Source organism: Meleagris gallopavo, chromosome 29 (genome assembly GCF_905368555.1).
Source record: "Meleagris gallopavo chromosome 29, MGAL_WU_HG_1.1, whole genome shotgun sequence".
Classification (NCBI taxonomy): domain Eukaryota; kingdom Metazoa; phylum Chordata; class Aves; order Galliformes; family Phasianidae; genus Meleagris; species Meleagris gallopavo.
In genome coordinates this window covers 2,212,421-2,238,018 of record NC_139432.1, presented here as the reverse complement: position 1 = coordinate 2,238,018, position 25,598 = coordinate 2,212,421, and the positions used below count along the sequence as shown (strand labels likewise).

Sequence of the window (25,598 nt, the reverse complement as noted above, 5' to 3'; positions counted from 1 at the left end):
CAATACAGGAGGGATGTGGAGCTGACAGAGAGGGTCCAGAGGAGGGCCACAAAGATGAGCAGAGGGCTGGAGCGCCTCCTCTACGAGGACAGGCTGAGGGAGCTGGGCTGTGGATGCTCCATCCCTGGAGGTGTTCAGGATCAGGTTGGATGTGGCTTTGGGCAGCCTGGGTGAGTAGCAAATCTGAAGGTTGGTGGCTCTCCTGGGAAGTGCTGCAGGAGCAGGTGGCCTGGTCCAACCCCACAGCACCTCCTCCAATCTAATCCCACATCCTCACTCCCCACAGCACCTCCTCCAGCCAGAGGAACCTCACCGCTATGCCTGGAAATTCCCACCCGTAGAAACACAGCGATGACAGATGCTCCATTTTGTGCAGCACCGGTGTGAGATGAGGACAGGCTTCTGGCTCTGAGCTCCGGAGCAGGCAGGGCAGCTCAGGGCAATGGATGTGTGAAATGTTACAGCACAGCCTTCCCCCTCAGTTCAGCCATACACAAAACACCCAGAACCAAAAGGCACCAGCACCCTCCCCAGCACAGCAATGGTGTTACCCTCACAATGCACACATCCCTCAGCCAGGAAAGGAAGATTTGAGGTTGGATATTAGGAGGAAGTTTTTCAGCCAGAGGGTGGTGAGGCACTGGAACAGGTTGCCCAAGGAGGCTGTGGATGCCCCATCCCTGCAGGCATTCAAGGCCAGGCTGGATGTGGCTCTAGGCAGCCTGGGCTGCTGGTTGGTGACCTGCACACAGCAGGGGGTTGGGACCAGATGATCATTGTGGTCCTTTTCAACCCAAGCCATTCTGTGATTCTATGATTCTATAAACCAGGAAAGTCCTGGCAGGCACAGGGGCAGGGCTGTGTGCACATTGTGACTTCTGCCCTGCTAACACAGGAGGTGGCTGCACACGATAAGCAGGCAGAACCTGGCTCTTGGCTTGGAAAGGTGAGCTAAAGCTGCTTTGTGACTCTCAGCAGTCCCTTCACATGCAATATGTTGCCATGCCCATTCCAGCTGTGCACACCCAGCTGGCTCCCACCTAACAGAGCCCCTGCCACAGCAAACCATGAGTATGCAGGTGAGGGATGGATTCCTATGGACACAAGAGGAGCCCCCAGGCCAACACGTACCACCCCAGGTTGGGATATGGGGCAGGATGAGAACACTGAGGCTGAAATCACAAGGAGATACTGCACACAGACCTTCTGCCACTCGTTCTGAGATGCAATTCAATTCTCCCTTCTGACATTATGTAAGGTGCCGGGCTGTGTTAAGCCTCCAGACTGCCATGGATGGCGACAGATTAGGGAAAATTAAAAGTTCTTTAATTAAAATTAAAAGAAAGTGAATGATGCATCTTAACAAACACGGCACCCTGAAGCAGGCGGCACTGAACGCTGCTGGGCTCGCCAGGAGCAGCCCTCCATCCCACCCACACTCCAACACCAACACAGCCCTTCCCGACCCATGCCAAGCTGCCAGAGCAACAGCTATGGAAAGCAACAGGGAAAATGTGACCACGCTGCAACCACAATGGTACCAGAACACCCAGGAATGACAGCAAGCACAGCACCCTGCACACAGTGCAGCACCAGGTGCCACTCCTCAAACCACACCATGCAAATGGTTACCGCTGTACTGGTGTTCTTCCCAGCAGCTCCAATTAAACACCTCCTCATCATGATGCCGTTGCTCTAAAACCAAAAATACCATCCTTGATATCCCCGGTGGATTATTTTTCAGCCCGCTCCTCAGTAGATCTGTTCTACTTCAGCAATGCTGAGAAAGTGGAATGCTTTTCAGTGCACATTCGTTTTAGGTTTTGTCCATGCAATCCTTGTCATCTCCATGAGCTCAGGGTTATGTAAAACTATTGCAACGACCAAAAGAAAAACAGCCAAAGCAGCAAAACCTGCCCTTACACTACAAGCCACCTAATGGCTTCCATGCCAGCTCCAGGCACTCAGCCCTCTTATTCTACATCGATTTTCTGCAGAGCTAAAGGAGGCCATGCAAAGCCTATCACAATTTCAATGCAAGTGTACGCAAGAGGAGTGGTGCCGACACTCACAGGGCTTTGTTTCCTCTCCCCAGCACCCACAAGCATGCAAAGCTGCAGCAGGAGGGCAGTGAGACCCAACAGAGCAGCTCTGAGCCTGCAGCTCAGACCCACAGCCTGGACCCACAGACAAAACCCACAGCCTGGACCCACAGACAAGACCCTCGGTCTGGATCCATAGCCCAGATCCACAACCCAGCTGCACAGCCCAGATCTGTAGCATGGACTCACAGCCTGGACCCACAGATCAGATGCACAGCCCAGACTCACGGCCTGGACCCACAGTCCGGACCTGAAGCCCTGACCCACAACCCAGACTCACAGATCAGACCCACATCCCAGCCCCACACAGCTCCACGCCATCAGCCCAGGGCTGCGGTGCACTGACAGCTCCCTCTGCCCACAGCAGCTCAGTGCCCCCCAGCTGCCCCCCATCACCTCTGCATCTTCGCCGTCCCCACGGTGTGGGTTCCGAGATGATGATTTCGGGAGAGCTCACAGCTCCCTCTCTTCATTAATCCCCTCGCTATTAAAGAGCCCTTCCTTCCTTCTTTCCTTCCTTCTTTCCTTCCTTCCTTCCTTCTTTCCTTCCTTCCTTCCTTCCTTCCTTCCTTCCTTCCTTCCTTCCTTCCTTCCTTCCAGAATGCTGCAGCAAACGTAGACTACTTGCCTCCCTTGGGGGACAACTGAAGGATTTCTACACCGCTTCTCGTTCCGCCAGCATTTAATTTGCCCTTTTTTTTTCCGAGCAAATTGTTGTAAGAAGAGGTAAAGGATGGCACAGCACCAAGGATCCACCGATGCTCCCGGAGTGAGACGAGGGGCAGCGATGCAGCCCAGGACTGGAGCCGATGAATGGTGCAGTGCTGCGGTTGGTATGGCAACGGAGAGAAAAAAAAAGCAGCCCCATATAAGGAGCTGTGACATGGATTCTGGGAACAATTTATACCAAGAGGCTGTCGGCCCTGGGATGCTTTAAAGCCGCAGCGTCCCCTTCTCGTCGTTTTGCAGCCGGCATTGTTTGGCTGGAAGGAGATGCGTGCATGGGGAGCCTTGCATAGATTGCAGAGGAACGAGGTGGTTTTGCAGTGCTTTCCAAGCAGAATGCCTGAAGGAACGATGAAGGGAATGGCACTGAGCTGATGGTGCCCCAAAGGAAGGCCTGAGCACCGCGATGCACCAACCTGCAGCACCAGCACTGAGCACCAGCACCAGAATGGAGACAGAGCATCCTCGGGTGCATGGGTGCACTGACAGGCAGCTCAGACACACAGCTGCCATGGTAAGCTGAGGCACACCCACAGTTTAGACCCCATGCTGCAGCACAGGGGAAAAAAAAAAACTATTTTATGCTATTATCCATGGGAAGAACATGTTATCTTGCACTACAGCCACATTATTTTATGCTGTTGTCAGTGTCTTTCAGCCAATGCCTGCACAGACAGCACACTGCAAGCACAGGAGCTGCAGCTTCTGCACCATGAGCTGATGAACAGGTTGCTCCCAAGGCCCTGCTCAGCAAGCACTATTTAAAGCCTTTAGAAATGCTCCCACTCGGAAAGAATTAAGTTTGCAACCTGTTACCCAACAGGAGAATTAAAAATAGCCGAGGACAGCGAGGAATAAAATTACCCCCATGTGTACAAATGGGAATGGCTCAGGGCTGCACCCCAACACGTCCATCTCTGCAGCACCCAGAGATGCACAGCAGTGCTTTCTCTGGGGTATGCAATGCACGGCCCAGTTCGCATTGCAGCCGCAGTGCAATGATGTGTAACAGTGCTGTGCAGCAGGAGCAGCACCTTCCAAGTGCCAGCGTGCCTGCAGGCAAACCAGAATGGTCTGCACGCTCACCTGGGCTGCAAGCACTGTTTGGGGTTGGTTTGGTGCTTTATTATTATCTTCTCAGGTACACTTCCCATTGGGCTTCCTAATAAAGCTGTCATTATAAAGAGAACAAATGAAGTGACAGAGGTTGCGTGCACTGCTCCAAAGCATCCTCAGCCACTGCTGCCCCACTGCTACCAATGCAGGAGAGGGACAGAGCGCATCAATTATGCTCAGTGTTAATTCACCCCTCAGTGCAATGATGACCTTAGCTTTTCATTAATCCAGCAGAAGGGAAATTGCAAGCACACTGAATATTTATCAGCCCCGCACCAGGGCTCTGCATAGAGCAAACCGAGGGATCAGCTGCCAGTGAGCAAGGCAGCCCTCTGCTGAGGAAATCGTGGCACCACGGGGTGGTGTTCAACCCAAAGTGGAAATCATCACTGTGGCATGGATGGAAAACTGACCTGTGCACAAATCAGCAGATCCACTGCTTTGAAAGATGACATTAAAGTCAACAGACAGCACTGCTGTATCTGCTGGGCAGGCTTCTCTGTGCTATACAGCCTTATTTCTCTTTCTAAAGGGTGAAATTAAGACTTTAATTAAGGGATGCTGGTGATGCCCATGGAGAGGGCCAACCCCCACAGCCTGCCCCATCAGTACTGCTCCTCCTATGAGAACACAGCCCTGCAGCACTTCAACCCTGGAATGGGAACCAATCCCTCCACTTCCACCCCTGGAGAACTGCAGACAGCACACAGCAGCAGGGTGGCACAGCCGTGCCGTGTTGCAAACAGTCCTACATCTCCACGGGGAAAAACACACAGAGCCAACACAGCATCTGATGCCATGAAGGGCATCACCCACCACACATACGGACGTGGTGACATGGATGGGTTGGCTGCACAGAACACAAAACAACTGGATAATCCCTCAATGATTTTCTCTCCCCTCTGCCTGCAGATGCAGGGATGCTCAGCGTTTGGAAGCTCTGAGATGGGTTATAAATACGAGGAAGTTAAGAAATGGGTGAGGAGATGTGAGAAACACTACAAATGACAACCAGCAGCACAACGCTGCTCCTCCAGCTCCTTTACACATCACCTCAATGAAAGCAAACAAATCCCTCTAACGACTGCATGAGGATGCCCAGCAAGCACTTCCCTTTCACCCTACCAACAGTAAATTAAACTAATAATGACAAAAATCACACTAAGCCACTGACACATGCTTTGAATTTCAAGTATGTCGGAGCTCCACTGAAAGCATCACGATGTCTATGTTGAAATCAGAGGCTGTGCTGGCTCTGCTTGGGATGGGGTGTTGAAATGGGTGGGGAGGCACTCGAGCACAAAGCAGCCCAATGGGGCTCCAAGGGATGCACAGGGCTGTCCCCAGAATGCAGCTCTGAAGGAAGAGCTGGCTGCTAACAGAAAGCCAGGAAGGCAACCTGTAAGGTTTACAGGCTGACCAGCTACCTGCTTGCACCTCATCTCAGGTGTCTCACATTAATGACCCTAATTACCAACGGAGATGAAAAGCTTCATTTCAGGGAGCCAGGTTACCAGAACCCAGCATGGGAGCAGATGTAACCCCACAGCTTCTGCTCTATCAGTGCCCATCCAGGCGGGCATGGACCCAAAGCAGCCCTCCTCCTCCTCCTCCTATCCCCACCTGCACCCACAGCATCACGTCCTGCTGCACCCTGCACAGAACAGCACAGTGGGGTTGGATGCCTTCAGAGTCCCCTCCACCTCTAAGAGTTCCGTGGTCCTACGAAGCTCTACGAGGGGAATGATTTGCTGGCAAGAGAGCAGAGGCTGTGAGATGATGGCCGTTCCACCCACGGGACAAGGGCACGGCAGGAGATTCTCTCACACTTGGCACAAACAGAGGACACCTCTCCCCACCCCCCAGAGCCACGCAGCCCATCCTCAGCACAACCACTGAGCCTTTTTCAACTTCTCCTTTCACCAGTGGGCAGGAACAGCACGGCACGAAGCACAGCGGCACTCAGGGCATTGGCTGAACATTGGTCTGGAGGCTTCCCTTGGTGCAATGCTGCACCCTGGCTGCTTGATTTAAAGGTGGGCACAGAGGAACGTCCAATTTTAGGCAAGAAGCAAGCTTCCCAAAGCTCCAACCAGCAGGAATGCGCTGGGCTTTCCAATGGCTGCTCAACAGCAGCTGCTTTGGGAAACCCACCTGCTTTTCCACCACGAGGTTTTCCAACCCAACCCCAATGACATCAGTTAAACAAAACAGTGCAACAACATAAACAAACCCTCCAAAAAGATCCCTTCTGCCGCACAATAGCATCATTTCCCTGATGTACTCCCCCAGCCTCCAAACTTTCAGCATAAAGTTCTTTTACAGCTGCTGGGAACGCTTCCACCATCTTACACATTTTGCACCGACGGACCAAAAAAGCCCCCACCGAACGTTATTTAAAGTCCTTACCAGGCAACTTCTTCACGGGTTGGAGCCGAACACTGATAGACTGATGTGTGAGTAAGGGGGAGGATGGAAGGGAGCGGGACATGCCCTCCATAATCCGAAACTGCTGCATACCTTCGGTCACGGGGAGCGGCGGGATGGCGTAGTCTGCTTCGAAAGCACAGTCGTTCTCTGTGGAGGTGCCTGGAGGGACACAAAGAGGCAGCATGGTGATGAGGAGAAGGTTCCACGGGTTTGGGTTTTCATCTCCCCCCCAAATCTGACCCTTCCCATAAAGAAATCGCTGTATTTCTCCAATAGCATCCCAGTGCTGCTCTTCAGATTGCAAACAGCTGCGCCACGAACTGTTTGTTTGGGTTTTTCTTGCTTGCATTTTGAATTTAACCCCAATGAACCAAAAGCCCTTTGACTTTTTGGCATTAGTGGCTGCCCCAGCTCTGTCCTGCCAACGTGGGACGCGTGCAGAGCCCAACATGGGAGGATTGCAAACACCACAAGATGTTTCCAACATCACCAAAGCGTAACGAGGTTACACACACAGCACCCCCATAGGGGCCAGGTTTCAGCTCTCAGTTCTGCAGCCCACAGCTCAGCCCAGAACAGCTGCTCCCCTCCTCCCCAAACACTCAGGTACTTTGGCTTAGAGACGGTTCTTACAGCCACAATCTGAGCTGGGCACTGACGCTTTTCGATTCGTTTCATGCTGCTTTAATTAAGCACACACACAGGGACCCCTGCAGAGCACATCCCTTTAAGGGCGCGTGGAGCATCGTTTATCCTTTGCATTAATTTTGCACAGTGCACTGCTGGAGTTGCAGAGAGCTCAGCAACTCTGCTCGCTGTGCAGCCCATCCCCAACCACCCATCAGCACCAGGAGGGCGAATGGTGTCAATGCCAGCATTGCAGAGGCACACACAGAGCTCTGCCCAAGCACCGGTGCTTGCATAAAGCTGAGGGAAACTGAGCGATGGGAACAAAGGAATGGTCACAACATCAGGGATCAGCCATGTAAGAGTTGGGTGCTGCACAGAGCCACGTGGAAGTGCACACAGAGGGAAGGTGAGCTCTCACTCTGGATGGAGGGTTCAAACCTGCACAGCTGGAGCCCCCAGCCCATTATGTGAGCGCTGTGCTGCAGAATTGGGCTGAGAGCATCCGTGCAAGGCAGGAGCTGTGCTGCTCCACACCTCCCTGGTGTGTGCATGGAGCACGGCCTCAGGGCACACACCACCAGGATGGCACTCTTTAGCAAGTAAAAAATTGAAGAAAAAAAAACCACCAGAAAGCAAAGCCAAGCGGGTCCTCTGCCCCAAATCTGCACCAACACAGCCCAACACTGCACACAGCAACAGAGAAGGAAGCAGCAGCTCCATGCGCTGCAAAAGAACCACTCCTGTACTCTACCACAACAACACAGCAATGCATGCAAGCTGGTGCTGAGCTCCCACAGTGAACACTGGAGAGGAACGAGGTGGCTGACAGATCTGCTTCCAGATGCAACACTTGAAGACAACAAGAGCACAGCTCCTACGTTAGCAAAGCAGTTTCGGCTGCTGACACTGCACTGCTCCGAGCAGCAGCACAGAGCTCAGCCTGCACACACACAGACAATGCAGCCGTGCTGCAAAGCGACGTGAGCTCCTGCAAACTCTGGGGGGTCGCAGCAGGTTTGCAGCTGCAGGGGTTGCAACGGCTGCAAGAAACAGACGGACACAGAGCAGCGCACGGAGAAGCGGGGCCACGACGGAGAGCAGCAGCAGCAGCAGCAGCAGCCATTACCTTGCCCAGAGCGGCTCTGCCGGGCGTCTACACTTGCCTGTCTTCGGTCTGGCGGCTCCTCGCTCCCTCCATCTGCATGAGAACCAAAACAGCACAAGTAGAACATGGCAGAGGACAGGTCAGGCAGACGCAGCTTCTCCTTGAGCCCCATGGCCAAAGGAGCCCCGCAACGAAGAAACGCAAGGCTCTCTGAAATTGCTTCCCTTTAAAGCTATCTGCTGGGCTACAGAGCGGGCAGGCAGTGAGAACAGGACGCTGCTCACTGCCCTGGATCAATGAGGATGGGCACAGAGCACGGCAGCACACGATTAATTGCACGCTGGTGTCCATCGATCAGCTGGCCGGATTAGAAACAACGGCTGTGCGCGTCGATGGGGACATTGGGGCACACGGGGCTGACGTGGGCTGGAAGCAGAAAGCAGCCCAGCTCCACTGCTGGTCAGAGAGCAGAAGCTGGCCCCTGCAATGCATGGTGCTGCACTGAGGGTGTGAACCCACAGCAGGGAGGGAAGCTCTGGCAGCACCCAACTCAGTTGGGATGCAAACTGCTGCGTTACCCGCAGTCCCAAGAGCTGGTTCTGCATTTGGGCTTCCAGCACCAAATACACTCATAAAACAGGAGCTTGGAGCACTGCCTGCAGCTTTTGCAACACGCACTGCTGTTCTGAGCACTGCTGGGTGGGTGTGTGCAACAAATGGCCCCTCTGCAAGCATGCGTGGGCAGCTGGGAGGTCAGGAAGAAAGCAAGGCAAGGCTGAGCACCAAACAAACAGTGGGCACCAAGCAGTGCTAAGGACTGGAGGCTCCAGAAGAGCCCTGTCACACAGAGCGAGGCACTGACAGCACTGACACCACGTGTACAGCCCCAATTTATGGGAAGGAGGCACTACAGAGGCCCTGGTGACACCCAGCACGGCCCCTTGGGCACAGCGTGCACCCAACTGCATGGGATGCCACTGGGAAAGCTCCAACCTCAGAACCAAAAACAGCTGCTGTTCTTCACATGAAAGACTATTTGGGGTATTAAACTGGTTGGTAAGATTTGCATGAATTTGCAGAGTAACTTTTTCCACAGTGCTCTGCAGTGTGATGGAGGCTGCAGTGCAGCTCAATGCATTTGCACAGTGGCAGCAGATCACTTGGCATTATGTCAACAACACACTTCCAGTAACAAACAGCCAAACAAACTAACTTGAAAACACCCTTGCGCTAAATTTATCCCAAAGAGCCACAAAATACCCCAAAACTTATGCGTGCAGCATGCAGGAGCAGCAAGCAGACCTGTTCCTTTCTGTGCAGGGATGCAGGAGTGCAAAGCAGCAGCGTGCATGCAGCTGTCCTGAGCTGGTCCCACTACCAGCAGCAGGGAGGTGGATGATGCTGTGCTGCCACTGGGATGGGAGCAAAGCAATGCAGGGAGCATTTCGCTCATTTAGCCCTGAAGAAATGGACCTGGGGGTCCTGACGGATGAAAAGCTGAACGTGAGCCAGCAGTGTGTGATTACAGCTCAGAAAGCAAATGGGATCCTGGGCTCCATCAGAAGAGGGGTGGCCAGCAGGGACAGGGAGGTGATTGTCTGTCTCTACTCTGCTCTTGTGAGGCCCCATCTGCAGTGCTGTGTCCAGGGCTGGGGCTCCCAGCACAAGAAAGACAGGGAGCTGTTGGAGAGGATCCAGAGGAGCCACAAAGATGATCAGGGGGCTGCAGCACCTCCACTACAAAGACAGGCTGAGGGAGCTGGGTTGTTCAGCCTGGAGAAGAGAAACTGCGGGGTGACCTCAGTGCAGCCTTCAGTACCTAAAGGGAGCCTACAGACAGGAGGGGAATCAACTCTTGGAAAGGGTTGATAACAGCAGAACAAGGGGAATGGTTTGAAGTTGAGGGAGGGAAGATTGAGGTTGGCTGTCAGGGGAAGTTGTTTGCTATGAGAGTGGTGAGGTGCTGAACAGCTGCCCAGAGGCTGTGGATCCCCGTCCATCCCTGCAGGTGTTCAAGGCGGGTTTGGATGGGGCCCTGGGCAGCCTGGGCTGCTATGAAATGTGGAGGTTGGTGGCCCTGCGTGTGGCAGGGGGTTGGAGCTTCGTGACCCTTGAGGTCTCTTCCAACCCTGGCCATTCTGTGGTTCTGTGAGCAGACAGGGAGCAGCACTGCAGGTCACACTGTCAGCATGCAGCACAAAGATGAGAGCAGATCACTGCACTGCTGGAGGCCTTGCAGGAACCACACAGCCATAGCAGAGCTGCAGCCGTGGAGCAATGCAGACACACACAGGGTGGGAGGGCTGAGCAGCGGTGACTCAGCACTCGGTGCTGATGCAGCTGAATGGGAGCAGAGTGCTGAGGGCTCACAGCAAGGGGTGGTGGTGGCAGTGATGCAGCTGAGGAACAACACCACGTTGTTACACGCTGCCTGCGAGCTGTCTCCACGTGCACGCAGAAGAAGGAGGAAATAACCGAGAGAACACCACGATGTGCACGTTCCCTGAGTTCTGCACGCTGAAGCAGGCAGGCAGGAGCAGCGCGTTTTGCATGGCTGCCCTGCAGTGCTGCTTGGTGCTGTGCACACGGGTGGATCCGTGCAGCTCAACACCGCCAGCTGTGGGCAGGAATCAGCCCTGCTCACACAGCTGGTTGCATGAAGCACTGCTCGCAGGTGTGCAAACAGCAGCCGTGCAGCACTGCATGCACTGAGCCCAGTCTGCTGCTCCTCTCACTGCAAATGGAGACACTGCACGAACGGCAGCTCCCAGAGAGCCACAGCTGCCAGGTTTACATTTAATATCAGTGACAGAGCAAAGCCCCGCAGTGCATAAAGCCCCCAGGTCCCAGCAGTGCCCCCTCTGACCCCAGCAGTCCCAAAGTTCCAGCAAAGCCCCCCCAGCTCCCAGCAGCCCCCCAGCTTCCAGCAATGCTCCCTGCTCCCATCAAAGCCCCCCAAGCTTCAGCAATCTCCCCGGTGCCCCGCTCACCCCAGCAGTCCCCCAGCTCTCAGCAGCGCCCCTAAAAATCCATCGGTGCCCCCCAAGTCCCAGCAACGACCCCAAGTCTCAGCATCACCCCCCAAACCCCAGCAGCCCTCTCGGCCCCCAGCGGTGGGGGCCCCTCAAGGTCCCAGCGGTGCCCCCCAAATCTCAGCAGCCCCCCAAGTCCAAGCGTTGCGCCCCACAAACGCACAGCACAGCGCATCGCAGCTCCGTCTCCCCGCCCGACGCACCTGCAGCCCCGCCCGGCTCAGCGCCTCCCGGCCCGGCTCAGCGCCGCGCTCCCCCCGCTCCATCCCGGCTCTCGCTCCGTTCCGTCGCAGCGCCTCCAGCCGCTCGCGTGCTTTTCTCTGACAAAGCACTTTTTTAACGCAGGAAAAATAAGGGCGGGTCGGAGCTCGGCACGCATGCCGGGAAATCTGCGGCAAAGACGGGCGGCGGCGGACGGAGCGCAGCCCCACGGAGCGGCGATCGACGGGGGGCAGCGGCCGAAGTGAGCCGGGGGCAGCGGAGCGATGCTCGGATCCACAGATCGCCGCTCAGCCCCACGGAGCCACGCTCAGCCCCAAAGGAGCTACACTGAGCTCCACGGAGCCGCGTTCAGATCCGCAGATCCACGCTCAGCCCCACGGATCGCCGCTGAGCCCCATGCACAGATCCACAGATCGCTGCTCGGCCCCAAAGGAACCAAGTTCAGCTACACAGATCCTTGCTCAGCCCCATGCTCAGCCCCACGGATCACTGCTGAGCCCCATGCTCAGACCCACAGATTGCTGCTCAGCCCCAAGGAACCAAGTTCAGCTCCACGGATTCTTGCTCAGCCCCACAAAGATGCACTTGGCCCCACAGATCCAAGCACAGCCCCACGGAGCAGCGCTCAGGTCCACAGATTGCTGCTCAGCCCCAGGAAATCACTCTCAGCCCCACGGATCCACACTCAGCTCCAAGGAACCAAGTTCAGCTTCATGGATCCTTGCTCAACCCCACAAAGTCATACTTAACCCCACAGATCCACACTCAGACCCACAGATCGCTGCTCAGCCCCACAGATCCACGCTCAGCCGCAAGGAACCAAGTTCAGCCCTGCAGATCCTCAGCCAAGTCCCACGGAGCCACACTCGGCCCCAAAGGAACCAAGTTCAACTACACAGATCCTTGCTCAGCCCCACGGAGCCACGTTCAGATCCTCGCTCAGCCCCACAGACCGACACTCAGCCCCACGGATCACTGCTGAGCCCCATGCTCAGATCCACAGATTGCTGCTCAGCCCCACAGATCCACACTCAGCCCCAAGGAACCAAGTTCAGCTCCGTGGATCCTTGCTCAGCCCCACAAAGCCACGCTCAGCTCCATGGAGCCACATTCAGATCCACAGATCGCTGCTCAGCCCCACAAAGCCACACTCAGCCCCACGGAGCTGTGCACAGCTCCACGCTCAGCTCCACGGATCACTGCTCAGCCCCATGCTCAGACCCACAGATCGCTGCTCAGCCCCATAGATCTACACTCAGCCCCAAGGAACCAAGTTCAGCTCCATGGATTCTTGCTCAGACCCACAAAGTTGCACTTGGCCCCACAGATCCAAGCACAGCCCCACGGAGCAGCGCTCAGCCCCACAGATTGCTGCTCAGCCCCAGGAAATCACTCTCAGCCCCACACATCCACGCTCAGCCCCAAGCAACCAAGTTCAGCTCCACGATCCTCACTGAAGCCCCATGAATCCACACTCAGCCCCACGGAGCCATGCGGTGCAGCTGATGCTCCCCGTGATGCAGCACAATGCATGAGGTGCAGATGATGCTCCCCACAACGCACACCAATGTACAAGTTTGCAATCACGTGGGGTGATGCACCCCACCTGCTGTTCACTGCTTTACAACACTTGCAGCCGGCAGGCAGCAGAAAAGCAAAACTGATGCATGCATTCACCTCCGGAATGAAGCACAAGTGCAGCCTTGCAAACTCGCTGCCAGAACCACCACAGCCCACGTGCTTCTCCTGCAGCTTTCCCGAACCCAGCAGCAGTTGTATGCAGGCACAGTGCAGCGGAAATCTCTCCATGTTCTGTTCCTTCCTGTCACTCTGGATGTCGCTCCCTGTCCGCAGGCATTGCTGCACTCTGCCCTCTCCCACTGCAGCTGCACTCGTGCTTCCCTTCCATTTGCACCCACGCTTCCAGGAATGCACTGTGATGTTCTATCACAGTAATGCAGAGCAGTGCAGCACTCCTCGCTGCACCCCAGGACCCCAAGAGTGCTGGGCTGGGTGACCTCATTCTATTTATACAGGCAAACATTGAGGCTTATTAATGGGAGTTTGCAGCAAGACAGCTCTGCTCTGCTAATTAAATAAACTGTGAGCAAGTTCTCACGTCGGCAGCTATTACAAAGCAGGAGGGATTAATTGCGTGGAGCCACGCAATGCAGGAAGCACGTGGCATATTGCAACAAGCATGACAGCAGGAGAATGCATGGCATATTGCAACCAGCGTGACACCGGAAGGAGAATGCATGACTTACTGCAGCCAATGTGACATCCGAAAGGGAATGCAAACCATTTTCTACGTCCAGCCTTAAGTAGAAGGAGGACACAACAACCTGCAGGAGCAGCTGCACGCAGCCCAGCCAGAGAGCACTGTGCACCCATGCACCAATCTGTGCGTGCAATGCACACAGGTGCACACGAAGGCAGGTGGTGCTGCTTTTCTGTTCAAGAATCCCTTGGTGGTTTTAGATAAGGTGAATCTCACAATGCAGGAAGGCCCATGCAAGGCTCTGGCTGGACTTCCAGCAGCTAAGAACTGCATCACTCTGCGTCCTTGGCTCCTGCAACTGCAATGCTGGGCCCTCCTGCAGCTGCAAAGCTGCTGAGGAACTGCTGAATCCCCCAGCCTGTGCAACAGTTGCATCCTCCATTTGGTGAGCTGCAACACTCATAGTGCTACCAAATTCAATCCTTTCCTCTTAATTGACATCGGACGTTACCGCTAATTGCATTTCCTCATTTCCATTGGAGGGCAGTGAGGTTCTGCCCAGCAGCACAGCTCAACCCATGCACCGAGCAGTGCTTCAGCTGCACCTCAAACTGCAGCAGAAGGCAAAGAGCAGACAGGGCCAGGGCTGCTCCGAAACCATCAATGGGGGAAGGGAACAGAATCCTTGGGGTTGGAAGGGCCCCCCAAGGCCACACGGTGCACGGGGAGCTGCTTCCTTGAGCCCACAGTAAGAAATCCGAGGATTTACCTCTACAAACCTAACAGAGAGCTGTGCAGAGCAAGATGTTCAGTGCTGCAGAAGGAATGGCTGTTTTTCTCAATGGAAGGAACAGGATAACGGAGCAAAGCGCCCAAGAGAAGGCGGGAGCTGCAGGGAGGACGTGCTGAGATGAGCTTCTGGGCTGAGCATCCCGTGCACTCCTTCCCACTTCTTTCCACACAGAGCCCTGCACTCCCAGCATGCTAACTGGGCTGCACCCAGCAACTGCTTGCAGTGATTTGTGCTCCATTTAACCCTATGACAGCAAAGCTGTTCCTCGGCCCCACATTCCACTGCAGCAGCATCCCCAGAGAGCCCTGGAATCACCACCAGCACCTCCACGATCACCTCAAAAATGGAAAATAATCCCCTACCGTGGCTTCTGCAGCTCAAAGATGACAGCTGCATGTCAGGCTGCTGCAGGTGTGGGCACACCATCCACGTCACCAGGCTCTCGAAAATCTCTGATATTTGCAGTTAAGAAGCTGCCCCCGTGGAATGCAAACGTTTGGGAGCAGAAGGAAGCAGCTCCGTGGTTCTGGGTGCTGGGAAGGCAGCTCCTGCTTTGGTGCTCTGTGCTGAAGGAGCTCCTGGGAAGCCCTAAGGAGCTGCCTCTCATTCCCCCAAACCTCAGCCCATAGCTGTGAGCAGATCCACACCTCTTTCTGAACAGGAAAACGTTCATTTCTCAGCACTACCTGCAGACTTGTTTGCAAATTCAAGTTTGCTCCCTTTTTTTCCCTCCCCACCCTGCTCAAGTCCTGTGCAATAAAGCAGCTTCGTCGCAGCAAGGCCTGCACCTGCAGTTGTGCAGCACACAGCAGCAGCGTTTTGGGAGGCAGCTGCCTGCAGTCTGCTCCTGTTAGCAGACCTGGCAACGTTGGAACAAAGCAGCTGCAAAGCAGAAGGGAGCAGCACAGCTCCGAGCACAGGGAGCACACTGGCACACCAAGCAGAGCTGGCAGTTGTTGCAGTGGATCTGATGCACCGCTGCAATCTTATGGCAGTCACTGCTCTGGCATTGGGAACGTGGGGCAGTTCTGGTGGAGAGGAAGGAGAGTCCTTCTTTGGGTTCTCAGCATTTAATTGGGCCAAGAAACGCTAACTGTACTGCATCATTAACTTAAAATGGGGCCCTTGTCCTTAGCCACGGCTCGTTCTGCAACAAGTGATGGTGGGGAAGGGCTCTGCAGGACAAACAACCTGAGGAGAGTGCAGTGGAACAGATACACTCATTACTGTCCTCCAGCTGCTTCACAAAGCCATCACTGCATGCAGCCACGTGTCGGCTGGATGGGCACCGTGGGCCAAACCCTCCATAGCAATGGGAGCGTTCCTGAAACGCAGACCTGGCAGCACTGCGTCAGCACAGCACAGCACAGCAGGGCAGAGCCAAGCCCGTGGGGCTGCAGGGCAGGGACCCTGCTAACTGCTGCTAGCACGTCATGCAGCCCTGCTCTCTGCATCCCCACAGCCTGCTAATGCTCCCGGGTGTTATTAACACATGCACAAAGAGGAGGAGGAGGGAGAGAGGACGAGGAGCCACACGTGTTTTAGAAAGGGAAAGCCTTCTATCAGATTGCTGCAAGGAACGGTGGCAAAGTTCAGAGGGACAGAAGTGCAGATCCTACCTTTCCCAGCCTGCAGCACAACAGGGCAGGGCAGCAGTGCAGGAGGGCAGCAATGCAGGGCAGCAGCACAGCAATGCAGCAGCACAGGACAGCAGGGCAGTGAGGCAGGGCAGCAGCACAGCAATGCAGCAGGGCAGGGCAGCAGTGCAGCAATGCAGCCCAGAGCTGCAGCAGTGCCACCACTCCCCTGCACAGCCCCAGCAAGCTGCAACAGCTGCATCTCACCACTGCAATCTGCTTGCATGTGTCTTTTTTCCTTTTGAAGTGCACCTGCTCAGCCTTGCCCTGCACAGCCCTCCCATGCAGTTCGCTGCCCGCGTTCCCCCGTCTGCACTTTGCCTCGTGTGAAATGGAGGTGCAGTTTTTCGGGGGTTATAATGCAAAGGAGATGCAAACTCACTGCATGGAAAAACGTAAGTAAAGCTTTAATGGGGGAACCACACATTTGGTATTCCCACGTTGTCGGGAATCCTACAGAGCAAGCCATCTGTTGGGGGAGGGAGGAACCACTGCTGTTTGCAATACGGACACATTCTAATTAATGAAGTAAAAATAGCGATTTGGCTTGAGGGGCTTTGGCCATTGATGAGCATCCTTTGGTCCATGCACTGCTCATTGAGTTCCTGCAACCCAGGCTGGAGAAATGCTCTGCTCACAGCTGCTGAGCTCCAGGTGCTGTATGAGGACAGCAGCCCCGTGTTGCTCAGCCCTCAGTTCCACTCTGTTAAGTTACAATAAGAAATCACCTTTTGCATTTTATGGATGTTGTCACCGACGCACAGAAGCAGCTGCCGCAGCTCTGAGCCTTTGATGTGGACCCCACTGCATCCTCATCTCTGAATTGGAGAGAGGTGCATGTGAAAGGTGGGCTGCTCCAAGCTGCAGGAGGGCTGCAGCCACAGGGCTGAGCTCAATGGCTCTGTGTCTGAGGGGTGGGGATGTAACCAGCACTGCCCCAGGGGTCTCTGCCTCGGGTCTGGGGCTCATTAACATCTTCATTAGTGATACAGACCGTGACATTGAATGCAGTTTGCTGTGGCATCGAGCCAAGCAGTGCGGATCGTACAGCAGAAGGGAGGGATGCCATCCAGAGGGACCCTGAGCTACTCCAGGTTCACAAGGGCCCACCTTTCACCACGATGAACACCCCAAGTGCAAGGTGCTGCACTCAGACTGATCCCAGTATGCAAAGCGGGAGAAGAACTCCCTGATTTCAAACCCCTGCTGGGATCCTGGCAGCTGACAGAGCAAAGAGCAGCCAGCAAAGTGCCCCTGCAGCACAGCACAGCACAGCCATGGCACCCTGTGCTGCTGCAGCAGTGGGGTGAGGAGGGACAGACCCCATTTCCCTGCCCCGTGCTGCCCCAGCTGGAGTGCTGCCCAAGGGCAGGCACAACATCATGGAACGCTGCTGCCTTCTACTGCTTGATAATGAGAGCCTTGCAAATGTACAATTCAGTTTGACTTCTGCTCAGGACAACCTGAGGAATAAACACATGAATGTCCTTGTGCTATCAGTGACAGCGTTCCGATGGAAACTGAAAGCAGATCAGGCAATGCGAGCATAAATCCCTGTTCACATTTTCACTGTTAACCACAAGAAAATTCAAATATAAATTAACTGTTCCTTTTTAAGCATGAAGTGATCCATGACCTTCACTTCCTACTGCAAGAATGGACCAGAGGTCCATCTGTCTGTCTGTGGGCTATCTGCAATGAGAACAGATATGGGATTATCCATCAGTTATCTCCAAATATATTCCATACTGCAAAAAGTTCTCAGGGAGAGACAAAGATGTGAGAGAAACTCTTCAGACGAGGAACTTCTTAGAAGAACAGAGCTTCAAAAAAATCAATCCTCTTACAAGAGTCCTTCCATTACGTGTTAGTAACTACTGGATACTTCATCCTTCTGAAGGAAAAAAAGGGGAAAAAAAAAGAAGGGCAAGTGCAACTCCAATTAAAAAACATAGTAATGGCATTACAGACCAATTCATCAGCACTGATTTTGGGTTCCCAATGCATCAAAGCGACACTCGCTTACCAGAACAAAGTCCCAAAGATGCATTTGAAGTTGTGGTTTTGCAAAGAAAGGAGCAGAGCTGCACTGGAGCTGCAGCGACTGCGTGATGCTGAAGGGAGGAGATGCACGAGGAGATCTGGTGTCTCAGAAATAGAGGATATCCTGGGTTGGGAGGGAGCCAGGGGGCTCGTCGTGCCCAGTTCCCAGACCTCGGATGGGAGAGCACTGCTCTGCCCATCGGCAGAATAAGGATAAAAGCAGGAATGATGCCTAGAACAAAGCTCTGGGATGGAGGGATGGGGACAGCCCTGCAGAAAGGGGCGTCCATCCTTGGATGGGTGCAGGGCAGGCTGAGCTGGGGGCACCCAGCCATGGCACGGGTGGGACTGCATGGGCTGTGGGGTCCCTTCTGATCCAACCACGCTGTGATCCCATGCTTGTAAGGACCCAGCTCCACACAGCACACAGAAGCACAGAGCAGGAGGCTCTCCATCCCCACCAGAGACCCGGCTGTGTGTGTGCCATGCAGCACAGGGAGGTCACACATCCTTGCCATGGTGATGCTGGCCCCGGGCAGCAGCTCGGTGCAGCACTCACAGCAACACACTGCTGCATCTATCAAAGAAATAGAAGTAATTCACCAAGTGGGCTCCTGTTGCAGGAGGAAACGCTTGCAGTCAGCACAGAAGTAGCTGACATCCCCAAATACTGTGCACTCAGAGCACCAAACCGCTGTTCATACCAAGCTTTCCTTCAAACAAAAGGTTGTGAGACTTGCAGACGTTTTAATTTTAATTTCAGTGCTTAATTCAATACTCTGCAGTACTGGGAAGCCTCACACTTGCTCAGCCATAGGCCTGACTTGTGCTTTTTAAGGCTGCCTCCCACCATTGTCACAGCAGTGTCCATTGGGGGCTGTGTGCTTCCCAACCCCGCAGCAGAACAGCCCTGGGATGCAGCATCTGCTCACCTGGCAGCCAAGGAACCCATGCAGCTCTCCCTGCAGCACAGCCCATCCAACTTCCTCTATACTGCTATATTAAATTCAGCAAAGTAATAACCCAACAGGAACCTCAAGCACCCAGCCACAGCCTCACCTTGACTTTCACCACCAAATCTGGAAGGTGAAACACAAAAGGAAGCAATCAGACGAGAGCTTTGCTCTGCACCACGAGGTTTTACAACACATGGCAGCCCCTCTATGCACACAGCAGTGAGCTCTCTGTCTGCAGCATCCTCTCATGACCCAGGGATGCCAAGAATCACCTTTCTCCCCCTGCTCACATATGGAAAAAACACAATTTCTATGTTGCAGAAGCTGCTCCACGCTCTGCCACTCAACGCTCCAAAGCTTTATTTCCTTGATGTTACCCACGCTCTTTATATTACCTACGCTGCATTGAGGCTGGAGGTGTTCGTGGCCACCTGGATGGATGGGGCCCTGTGCAATCTGACCCAGTGCTCAAGGTACCACTTGGCAGCCCTGCCTGCAGCAGTGGGGCTGGAACTCGGTCATCCCTGAGCTCCCTTCCAACCCAATGCATCCCATGACTGCATAAAGTGTGATGCATTGCTGCTAAAACATGGTTCTCACGCTGAACCTACTCTGATGTTAAAGCAAAAACCTTTCACAGATCCCTGGGGAACTCCAGAAAGACAAAGTGAGCACCAAAAGCCGTGCAAAGGCATTGGGAAAGAACACAACCCTGAAGAGAGGGGAACTGGACTCAGCTGCCCCTGTGTTCCCCAATGGGGCACAGCACAGGGCGAGAAAAGTGGCACCTAGTTTGTCCATCAGTGCCTTTATCACCTGGGGAATCTTACTGCTGAACCACGTGATGTGAAAATTCAGCAGCTAATTAGTGAAGGAAATGACCTGAGGCTTTCCACAACTGACATCTAGTAATCTGAAATCCTTGCAGACTGCTTCAATGCAAGCAGAAATTACAGTTCCAACACTGAAGAAGAACAGGAATGCAGCACTGGTGTTTGGCACCAACCTTCCTCTGTTGCACTTTTCATTGCTTCTATGACATACAGAGGTGTCTGCTTATTTACACCACTCCAAGCAATGACTGCACAGGAACAGATGTGAGTTCAGCGGAGGAACATAACAGAACAGAGATGTTCAACACCTGCATGACGATTTTACACCCATTTATTTACGAGCATTTAATATTCAGCACATTCCTGGAAAGATGAAATGCATCACTTCTGGTTTGCTGCTATCACACAGTACGTGCATTTGTATGGATTGGACTGACTCCTTAACTTAAAAGTGAGATTGGAGCACAGGGAACAAAGTCTGTTGTGACACGAGGGCTGGGACCAGGCTTGCTCCAGCACAGAAAAGCAAACATCAGCTGTATCACCACAGAATCATAGAACCATAGAATGGCCTGGGTTGCAAAGGAGCACAATGCTGATCCAGTTCCAACCCCCTGCTGTGTGCAGGTCACCAACCAGCAGCCCAGGCTGCCCAGAGCCACATCCAGCCTGGCCTTGAATGCCTGCAGGGATGGGGCATCCACAGCCTCCTTGGGCAATCTGTTCCAGTGCCTCACCATCCTCCTGGCTATAGCCAGAATTCCATGCCATCCCCACAAAATCCTGCCTGCAGCCAAAACTGCACAGCATATACACCTATTATTTTGCCCATCATGTTCTATTTCCTCCCCCTGGCCCCCAGAACCTCTCAATTTCAGAGCAGACCCCCGAGCTGCTTTGCAGAATGCCACACTTTGTTGTGAAGCCCCACGCGTGGACGTGCACTGCAGCCATTCTGCAACCAAACTGCTGCTGTGCCACACAGATGGATGCAGAGGGCTGAGGTACCATCCCTGTTTCACAAATGGAAACTCACTGCACAGCCTGCAGGGAAGGTTTCTGCCTGCTTTTGCCACTCCAATCATTAAAGAGACAACACCTGGAGCACGAAGCATCTCCTCTCCTTCCTAAATTCAGCACTGCTCTCTGTCGGTCTCCTCCTAGCAGTGCACTTTTATTGGGTGCACACAGCACGTAAAGCCCTGCTGGGAGGAGGGGAGGAGGCCCAACATCCCAACCCCACACCCCTCTCTGAGCACTGCACCGCAGGCACAGCTCCCACCATCCTCACTCTGCCTCCCCCAGACCCACGACACCACTGGTGTGCACCCCTCCAGCCTTTCCCATCCAGCCCTGGGGATGAACGAGGTGCTCCAGTGCAGAACGGCCACGTTGCAGCTTCCCTGCAACACAGACCTGCATGAAGTGGCCATTCCTGTGCTTTAAAGGCTCCAGCACAGCACAGCACTCAGCAGCACTTGGCAGGGATTGAGGCACAACACAACAGGTCAGTTTGTTCTGTAAAAATACCTTATTGATATTCAGACAAAAAGGATCTAGAAAGGAATTCAAAAAGTATTTCCAAAACTTTGCACAACACCCAGCGTGCAGCTCCTTCGTGAGCACTGATGAATGCAGCAGCAGTGAGCACTGCGTGGGAGGGAAAGCAGAGCATCCCAGCACTGCCCAGCCTCTTTCTTTCCTATCTCAGTAAGGAACAGCAGCTCCAGAGCCAGGCTCAGTCCCCAGCCCCCCCTGGCCCTGTCTTGCCCATTCCTGCCTGAAACCAAAGCTTGTGCATGCATGCAGCAAAGGCCGTGAGCTCTGCTGACTGCACACAGTGCTCTCCACTGGGGCTTGTCCTGGCAGAAAGCATGCAATGAAGGCAGCTAATTGGCCCTGCAGCTCTGAGCGTGGCTCAGAGGGACACCAGTGAATCCAGCTCACAGCCAACTTGCAGCATCACCGCAGGGAAGGGCTGCAGGAGGGCAGGGCAGAGCTGGAGCGCAGGCTGATCGACCTGCAGATCAACCCCAGAGATAAAGCTCAGATAAAAGCAGCACGCAGGAACATGTCTGCAAAACATGGGGATGACCAGAGGAAAGAAAAACACAGATGGGAATTGCCCAGAGGGAATGCAGCTCCCAGCAGCTGCAGTGGGACGGCCCCATGCAGTGCTCACTGCGTGTCCTCCACTCTCATCTGTGTCACACAAATGCCATCAGTGGAGACCAAACACATCACACCTCCCTGCCAGGTGCAGAGCTGAAAAATGCAGCAGGGTCTGAAGATTCCCTCCTTATATTTTCTCATTCATTTTGCACTGGGAGAAGAAAAGAATGAATATTTGGATACAAACTGCTTCAGTGAAAAGGGAGGGAAGAAAGAACTGCACCTGTAGAATATGTGCATGCACACGTAGTTGTGCACAGCACTGCTTCGTGCAGCCACCAAAGCATGCACACAAAATGAATCCCAGGGGATACAACAGGCTGTGCTGCAGCAGAAGTTCATTGCTTTTCACAGCTACTACTGCACACCACGTACATTCACACAGATGCCACTGACACTCTCCTTCTGTGAATACTTGTGCGCTCCTGAGCCACAATACCACAAAGAGCAGCAAAGAAGAAAACGCAGGAGTTGAAATAAGCCTCAATCACAGCTCTACAGAGGAGCAGTGTGGATAAGGAATGCCACAGAGGCATTTTACTGTTACCATCACTGCTACACTTTTAATCATCCAGCATCACCACGACCATGGCACAAGGCTGCCAGCCTGGCTTCAGCAACCCTGGCTGCATCACTGCAAAGTAAAGCAGCTGCCTGGAGAAGGAACTGCAAAGGCACTGCGTTCCCTGGGTTCCACAAGAGAAAAAACCATCACCACAACCACCTTTCATTTGGCTTCAAAGGCTTCTGTGATGCCAAAGGAGCAAAGCAGGTGAAACGCAGATGCGCATGCAGCTCCATCCGTCCCCATACAACAAAGCGGGGAGCTGCCCCCTGCCCACCCTATTTCCAGCCTTCCTATGGGAGGAGTGAGCCAAGGAGCAGAGCTGAGTCCCTAAATGGTGACATGGGATGCAGAGCCTGCTCTGGGCTCCCACCGATGGGTGCAGCTCCCGTTGCCCCATGCTTACAGCGCTGCACGGCACACAGGGCTGTGCACACACGATTCCACAATGCTGTGCTTTGATAAGCTACCACTCGTCCTTGGAAACATTATGTTTGCCTTTTCTTAATTCCCTCTCCTCCCCAAAGGAAGGCCGAAGAGCATTTCTCAGTAAAGTAACGTATTTCAAAGGCAGAACCACAGCAAGGTGTATGTATGACACGTACGCTGTGGCCACAGGGCATTACAGAAAGGTCCACCTGTTGGAAACCCCACCGTAGTGCTTTCTAGAACGTGTTTCTCTCTCTGCTCTGATCACAAGGAACGAGAACAAGAAAATAACTACAAGTCACCAGGGCCATGTGGCAGTGTGATCTCCAAAGCCCTACACAGCCCCCTGTATGGGCACCTTGCAACCAGAGCCAGAGCTGAAGCAAACCCCAAGGACACAAAACCTGCCTCAGAAAAGCAGGGAACAACAAAGTTGTCCTGTGGGCTGTGGTCACATTGGGGCTATTTGCAAAAAGAGTTTTTCCCACTGTAAGAGATGCACACTGAGTGCAACCAGGAGAGCAAGGAAGTGAGCAGCACCACGCACTGCTACAGCTGCTCCCAACAAATGTCTGCAGCCCAAAGTGACCTGGATGCTACAATTCTCCTTCCCAAATCAAACCTGGCCAAGAAGATATTAAAACCAAGGGAAATCAGATGTGTATATCAGAATCAGTATTCATCAGAAGCATATATTAAATCATTTCAGCCAAGGGAAAGGAGGGAATTGTTTGGTTTGTTTTTCCCATTGCGTTTATCACCACTGCATCTCTGCATGTTCTCTTGTGGTTTCCCACAGAATACACAGCTATGCTATTTACACAGACACAAGCACGAACCAACAATCCATCCCAAAATACTCCAAGTGTGCTGCCAGATGGCTTCACAAAGGAGAATGGAAGAACTAATTCAAAGCTCTTACGCTGCCAGCAATCCATTTTTGGAAGGAACTACGAAAGCTCAACAAGAACACTTATCAAGCACGCTGGTATTTCTTGCAATGTTTTGCTCCACAACTACAACCTCAGCTAAGCTCCCACCTGGATGGAGCAGGACAAGGAGCAAACAGTAATCCTGGGATGCTACAGCAAAGAGACGGGCAGAAGCACTGACCAAATTCGGACACTTTTTCCTTAATTCCATCTCTTCCCATTTCTCCATTCCCCTCATCTTTGTTACTCAGAACAAACAGAGAATTGCTAACGCTGCCACAAGTGTCGCTGATGTGTAACTACGACCTTTCTCTGCACCTTATCTCTGCAATGAAAAGTGGACGTGGTTTGCTTGCAGTGTTTTATTGCAATACATCACAACGTGGCACTACGATGACCCTCAACGATGTGTTGAGTCCAACGCATCACCAACCGATGCATCCATTCATTAACAAGATAAAAGGGCCCAGTGAAAGCAGCTCACACAACACGAAAGGAGCACTGCCAGCAGGATACACGTGAGGAGCTCACTTACCACTGGACCTGTTTTTGCGGTTCGATTTCCCTCCTGTAAGGAGCATCTTGAGGCTGTTCCGAAACATGGCGATGCCGTCCCGCCGCGCGGATCCCACAGCCTGCATATGGAGAGAGAACACAGGCAAGAAATCAGCACTCGAGTGATGGTCAATGGGAAAACATGGGGGAAAGCTGTAAGAAAGCACTGCCAATGAGCGACGGGCGGCCGTCAGACTGCTCTGAGAGCTGGGTACATTGTCATGAAGAGGCAGCCTGAACTCAGAGTGAACTGATGCACAGAACTGCAGACCTCCCTGCAGCTGAGCGTGCTGCCTCTGTGCCATTGGAGATGGCAGGACGAGCTGCTGGGCTCACAGCACTGACAGCTCGTTCCACTTTGCTAAGGCAGGTAAGCCATCAAAACTGCAGTGGCAGCTCCAGGCTGGAGCAAAACAACAGCAAAGAGCCTTTGATTGGGACACGCAACGAGGCAGCACTTTGCTCTGGTGTACACACAGTGTGCCACGCTTCAAAGGTAACACGTTCGTATATATCACAACATTTTGTCTTTAACAAGGTAAGATTCCTCTTGGAGGATGCTCAGTAAACGCCATCCAGAGTTACTGCACAGTTACCCAATGTTGTGAGGTATATTCACAGAGGAACACCCCATTCTAAGAGCTTTCTGTGAATAGTTAAAAGCCAACGCGTGTCCCTTTCACACAACCTACTCACACCAACGCTTCAAGGCAGATTTTGGGGTACATGTGTCTGAATGTTATTAGCTGGGACACAGCAGCAGCATTTCTTTTCCACCCATCAGTTGCTCCGACAAAGAACTTTTTCACCTATAGCTCTCCATGCAACAGCAGAAGAGGAAAACACGAAGGAGGCATTGAATGTAGAGCGGACAGCTGAACACACAGCAGTATTTATTTTGGAAGGTGATAACATTACAGCCCTTCCAACAGCCCACCAACCCAAATTTATTTATTGAGGCTTTGAGCAAGAGAACAAGAAGGCAGCAAACAGCTCCTGCTGCTGTCTGAGTAACTGCTCAGCTCTGAAATGACTGTGGATCCGATGCTAAAAGCACCACAGGTGCTGTAAAGGAGGATGTGAAAGGGTGAATGTATTG

General features: G+C 53.4%; 1 protein-coding gene across 15 annotated transcripts in view; it reads right to left on the bottom strand.

Moving 5' to 3' along the window:
- Positions 1–25,598, bottom strand: part of TANC2 (tetratricopeptide repeat, ankyrin repeat and coiled-coil containing 2) — a 181,183-nt gene that overhangs the window by 103,124 nt on the left and 52,461 nt on the right. For 8 of the 15 annotated variants that reach the window (XM_085211218.1, XM_085211226.1, XM_085211229.1 and 5 more), the window contains 3 exons: positions 24,480–24,579; positions 8,131–8,202; positions 6,354–6,533 (listed from right to left, as the gene is read on the bottom strand). In XM_085211218.1, the coding sequence (XP_085067344.1) occupies positions 6,354–6,533; positions 8,131–8,202; positions 24,480–24,546 (319 nt within the window). In that variant the 5' untranslated portion in view covers positions 24,547–24,579. Of the gene's footprint in view, positions 1–6,353; positions 6,534–8,130; positions 8,203–11,344; positions 11,489–24,479; positions 24,580–25,598 lie in introns of those variants that run through there. The other 7 variants (XM_085211228.1, XM_085211232.1, XM_085211234.1 and 4 more) reach the window with 4 other exon arrangements.